Source organism: Oncorhynchus gorbuscha, linkage group LG06 (assembly GCF_021184085.1).
Source record: "Oncorhynchus gorbuscha isolate QuinsamMale2020 ecotype Even-year linkage group LG06, OgorEven_v1.0, whole genome shotgun sequence".
NCBI classification, from domain to species: Eukaryota; Metazoa; Chordata; class Actinopteri; order Salmoniformes; family Salmonidae; genus Oncorhynchus; species Oncorhynchus gorbuscha.
This window is the reverse complement of record NC_060178.1, coordinates 8,499,396-8,505,395: the sequence shown is the minus strand read 5'-3', so window position 1 is coordinate 8,505,395 and position 6,000 is coordinate 8,499,396. Positions and strand designations below refer to the sequence as shown.

Genomic DNA, 6,000 nt, shown 5'->3' with positions numbered 1-6,000 from the left:
TTTTGATTTTTAATACATTTGCAAACATGTCTAAAAACCTGTTTTAGCTTAGTCATTATGGGGTATTGTGGGTAGATTGATGAGGAACACATTTAATGTAATACATTTTATAATAAGGATGTAACGTTACAACGTTTTGGAAAAAGTCAAGGGGTCTGAATACTTTTCCCGAATGTTCTGTATGTACTGACTATCTAGTCACAGTGTGATACATGATGAATTACAGTGAAAATGTATTATATTTTTTGCAAGAATAACCTACATTGTTTTTACATTCAATAAATTATATTCATTATATTATGAAACCATTTCGGAAACTGCTTGAGCAGTTTATTTTTCGTAAGTTATCGGTCTCAACTGGAGCTGACTGTTCAAATACTGTAAATAGCGTTTATTATGTTAGTTACTAATATACTGCTGTTACACTGTTGCTACACTGCTATTACACTGTTGTTGTTGTTGTTGTTATTATCATCAATTTGATATAAAAACATGAATCTAATGTATCAAAACTGATATTGCAGCTTCATTTACATGCCATCAATGTGATTGCGCGTGCGCATCTACAGCCTGCAAGCAGCATTGCCTTCCGTAGCCTGCAGCAGGCGTGCTCGCTGTTTGCAGCAGTGCCCAGCCTCTCTCTGCGAAATAATGCTTTTTGTATTCCCGCATGCCGTTTGTTTTCTTTTATAAAATGTCAAGTGCAGACAAGTCATAGTCTTAACCGTCATGGTCTATCGTCGATAAGGGTAGGTTGACCAAGCTCATACGATCCTCATCATCAAACGGTGGGTACTCGGCTCTGGCGTCATGCATGCACTACCACAGCCGGGGAACCAACGTTATATCAAGGTATAAACAGGATGAGGCCTATTTGTTAGACCCCGACCAACCCACCTCCGCTCAACGAGAATATCATCGTGATGGCCGATGATGATGATCAACAACAACCTGGTCAGCTGAAGCCCAACTCGGGATTGGGCTCTCTTCCAACGTTAGTACCAGGACTACAGGGCCCCGAGGCCAATGCGTTGCAGTACAAAATAAAGAATTCAATTTGGTAAGATATATATATGTATGCGTTCAATGGTCAATGCACACTCACCACACACACTCCACTTGACTAGTTTATAAATGAGCTACGGTGCTGCACAGCTACAACATGATGACAGCTCGGGGTCTCGCCTGTCTCCTACCGTAACTCACGCCTTCTCGTTTAGGTCTTCGATTCGTTTGCTAATCAATATGTAGCTAGCTAATAGCTAACTACAGTGGTGTGTATTTAAGTAGCTAACGTTAGCTAGTAGTAGAATATGAATTGAGTTTAGGTTCGCTAGCAAGCTAGCTAATTTTGGTTTTCTGTCCTTGTTGCTGGGGCTGGCTGTGAAATAATTGCTGCTAGCTAGCTAGTTAGCCGAGCTTGCTAGACAATTTACCAGACATATAGCAAAATGTATTGCTCTTTAACTACACAAGCGATGTAGCCTGCTAGCTACATCATGACAGTTAGCTACATAGTTATAATTATGTATGCATAGCCAAAGGAGGCCCAATGACACCTGAGTCCTATGTACTGACACTCGTCTATTATCAATAACAGGTATCCGCAAATATGATTAGTCAGCTAAAGGTAGGTAGGTCCCTGACGCAAATGATCCATAATGCCATTGAATGCAGTGTTTGTGTATAACATGTACTGTTCCATATTCTTGGTGATGAGACCTGTCAAAAAAAAAACAACATTCCTAGATCCAAATGCACTGAATTGTGGAGATCTGAAAGGATTTGATATGATATAAATCTACCATGGCAAGGTGGAATATTCACCACATTGCACCTGTTAGGGCTGGGCGATATGCCCAAAATATCATATCAAGGTATGTTTAATATTTTTGACAGTATGATGGTATTTTATGTTTTTTTTTTTTTAAAAATAAAAAGTTTGAATGATTCTTTATGAGTAGTGAGTGATCCTAGTGTGACATCACATACATTCTAAGTGATTTCAATGGGGTTTTCTCCATTCTGTTTGGTTTATACTGTTCAATTCAACTTCAACCCCAAATAATTTTCTGTATTTCCATCAATTTCTGACACATTGGTGCGGCTGGCTTCTGGGTTAAGGGGGAAGTGTGTCAAGAAGCAGTGCGGCTTGGCAGGGTCGCGTTTCGGACGACACATGGCTATCTACCTTTGACTCTCCCAAGTGTGAATGGGAGTTGCATAGAAGGGGAAAGACTGTAACTACCAATTGGATATCACGAAATTGCAGAGAAAAAGGGGGTAAAATATAGATATAAATTATAGTGGGCACTTTGAATACAGCATTTGACATGACAATGAATGAAAATGCCAGGGAGGAGTTATTGTTACAGGGCAGGAATCAAAGTGTTGGTCAGTGTTTCCTAGGGGACCCTATAATCTTTGGCTACATTAAATGTTTCATCATGTAGCCAATATATTCATGCTTTGGCTATTCTTCTTTGTTTTAAAAGATACTGTTGCACAAGCAACATGCTGATTTAGGCCTACACCATCACTGGTATCAGGTTAGCTACGTTTGCTCTGACTCAGTATATTTTATTAGCTAGCTAGCCAGCTAACTAACGATTAGCAGCTAACACGATTTAGCTAAAACTTGCTAAGAAAAGACAAGCTAGCTTTTTGCAGATGTAAGAAACACAAACTAATTATAATTATACTAATTAACTAATTATACTAACTAATTATACTAACTAATTATAGAACACTGGTGGATTTATATAAAGAAGTATAGTGGAAGCAGCATCGTTGCCATCAACATTGTTGCATGTGCTGCATTGACCATGCAGATTGAAGGCAAGTGTCTCGTGGTCAAGCAACAACAAATGCGCTGCTTGAGTGGCGGGGGGGCGGAGCTAGGTTTCTGTGGAAGGCGGCATGGATAGAGAGAGAGAACGAAGAGGGATGACTCAGGTAACGGTGTAAAATATATATATATATATGTTACACATGGCATATGACATTTAACAAACTAAAACATTCAAATACAGTTAACCCAAACCGGTCCGTGATTCAATAGCGGGATATTGTAAACAATGTTATACCGCCCAGCCCTAGCACCTATCAGTTCAACACAGGTGCATAGGTTGTAGGTAGGCCATGGGAGAAAGAGGTCAATTTGAGATGCATACAACATTTTGTTCTGTGAGATTGAGGACTTTTGAGAGCATGTCATGCTGCTGTCTTGTTCCCCTGTAAATATCTCCCATTCTCTCTCTCTCTTTCTCTCATTGTAGCAAATCTGTACAATCAAAAGTGGACAACATATTGGTGAGTAGAGTTGTTATTAATATATCGGCTTTGATGCAGCGTGAAAAACAACAGTTCAGCTTTTAGTTAAAGGTGTGCACCAATTTTTAGCAATCGCTTTGACTTCCTCGTGTGTTTGTGAAGAATATGTCTCAGATATTACTAGGGCAACGGCTGTCTTTCAGTAACACTTTATTTAAATGCTGCGGGTATAATGCTTTATAACTGGGTATAAGCATGTATGAACCTTCATAGCTTATAAGGCTTCATAAGCCTTATAAACTATCCAGGGTTGGGGTCAATTCCGTTTAAATTCCAATTCAGAAAGTACACTGAAATTCCAATTGTCTTCAATGCTTTTCAATAAGGACCATTTGGAATTGGAATTTTGTTTACTTTCTGGATTCACTGGAATTGAAATGGAATTGACCCCAACCCTGAAGGGATCACTGGCTTTATTACGATGTAGCTACCTTGTCTGTGTCAACATTGAGAGCATGGCAGAGTGTCTGTCTGTCTGTTCACCCTCCTATCTCTGTCTGTTTTAGCGCTGGACTGATGTCATCATGCAGTCTAAACCTGGGTTGTGTTCATTATGGTATACTGTAGCGTAAAAAAAAAGAAGGAATTTAAAAACAATCTGTTCTTTTTGGACCTTATAGAGCCCCACAGTGGAAGTGTGTCATAATACCCATAATGCCTAGCGGTCAAACAAGGAAATGGTTCCAATCGTTTTTCCACCATTAATTTTTCCCATAGCGGGTTTTTAGAAACACTTAAAATAAGGGCTGTGTTTGTGAAGGCTTACCCTGGCATGACGTTTTGATAAACATTTAAATCTATCTAGGACAAGGTAACTTTTATCAATATATTCGGTTCTATTTACTCTCAGATTTGAAAATGCAAATTAGCATCAAGGTAGACCTCGTGCAAGACTACAAATCCCTGCAAGCTCCTGCACGTCATCTCTAGCTGACATCTTTGCTAACAGGTGTTGTTTCAATTTAAAACTTGCACAAGACAGTTCACAGAATTGTCAATGTAAGAGAGTTTAGACAATTTCTTAATTACGATATTTAGCTAACATAGTTCATCCAGAGATTCTTACCTTTGCCTCGATTCAACTGTCTCGTCCAGATCAACATGGCATTTGTAGTTCTTTATCATAGCCACTTTATCAGCTAATTCGTTTTTCTGTGGGGGGTAAATACAGGAAAATATATTGATAAAAATCACCTTTTCCTAGAGAAATTTACAAGGTTATCAAAACGTCATGCAAGAGTAAGCCTACATGAAACACGGCCCTTATTTTAAGTGTTTCTATGGGAAAAATTAAGGCTGGAAAAAACTATTGGAACCATTTCCCTGTTTGACCCCTGGGTTTAGTGGGTAATTTGACTCTTATGTCCAGTTCCTCCCTGTTTCAGTCCGTTCTCTTCCTTTTTGTGCCTTATATAACGAACACGACCCTGGTAATAAACCTAACTCATATAAGGAGGACCCAATTAATATGTAAGGTTAGACCTACTTGTGTCAATCATAACAGAATGAAAGCAGACTATAGCTAGCCTATACTGTTAGAAAAGACAGAGGCAGGCGGAAGCTAACAAGCACATGGCATGCTGGTAGTGGTGGAGTCCAGTAAATTGTTTTTTTTTTTATTCTCCGCTGATTGGCTGACAACTCTCACCTCGTTTATAAGTATGGGTTCCCCTAGCAACAAAGAGGCAAATAGAAGAGGAAGAGGTGAGATGAATTCCATTCTTAGAAGCCAATTGAAAAGGAGATAGGGTGGAGTCTGTTGTGATGTGGAAATCAAAGACGTGTTGTCAGTGTGCCCGTTGACAGCATCTCTATATACAACATGCGTAGTGTTTTTGTTGTTGTTGATTATCATAATATCTAGGCTACATTTACATTACATTTGAGTCATTAGGAAGCACTCTTATCCAGAGCGACTTGGCTACAATCAGGTACATTCAACTAAGGTAGGTAACTAACTGGCAGTGACAGAGATGCAGATTCCATGGTTCCCATGGTCACAGAGATATACTATGTCTGTCCCATCAAAACATGTTTTGTTTCCCCTCTCTATCTTATACCTCGCTCTGTACAATTTACAGCAAGATGTTGAGAAGTTTACAGACATCGAGAAACTCTACCTCTACCTTAAGTTGCCTTCTGGTCCCAACAATGGCATTGATAAAAGGTAACGTCTTCCCCCTTTTTCTCTGATTTAGTTGTATTTGATTAGACAATTCAAAATACATCAAATATTACATCAAGCGACAGTGGCCTTCAGAAATTATTCATAACCCCGTGATTTATTCCAGATTTTGTTGTGTTGCAGCTTGAATTCAAAGTGGATTAAAACATTTTTTCTCTCTCTCACCCACCTATAACACAATACCTATAATACCTATAATAATGACAGTGAAAACACATTTATTGAAAATGAAATACAGAAATATCTAAATTCACACCTCTGAGTGAATTCTTTGTAGAAGAACGTTAGGCAGCAATTACAGTTGTGAATTTTTCTGGGTTAGTCTATATAGCTTTGCACACAGAGAGTGTACAATATTTGCACATTATTCTTAAAAACAAAAACAAATTCAAGCTCTTGTCAAGTTGTTGATCATTGCTAGTCAGTAATTTTCAAGTCCTGACATAGAATTTCAATGCCAATTTTAGTCATAACTGTAACTC

The 6,000-nt window shown here is 38.6% G+C and overlaps 1 protein-coding gene across 1 annotated transcript in view; it reads left to right on the top strand.

Annotated features, from left to right (window-relative positions):
- Positions 1–609: 609 nt before the first annotated feature.
- LOC124037489 (DNA-binding protein RFX7-like) overlaps positions 610–6,000 on the top strand; it is a 28,139-nt gene continuing 22,748 nt past the window's right edge. Inside the window, 3 exon segments of the mRNA XM_046352238.1 lie at positions 610–1,060; positions 3,279–3,312; positions 5,415–5,500. Of these exon segments, the coding sequence (XP_046208194.1) occupies positions 924–1,060; positions 3,279–3,312; positions 5,415–5,500 (257 nt within the window). The 5' untranslated portion in view covers positions 610–923.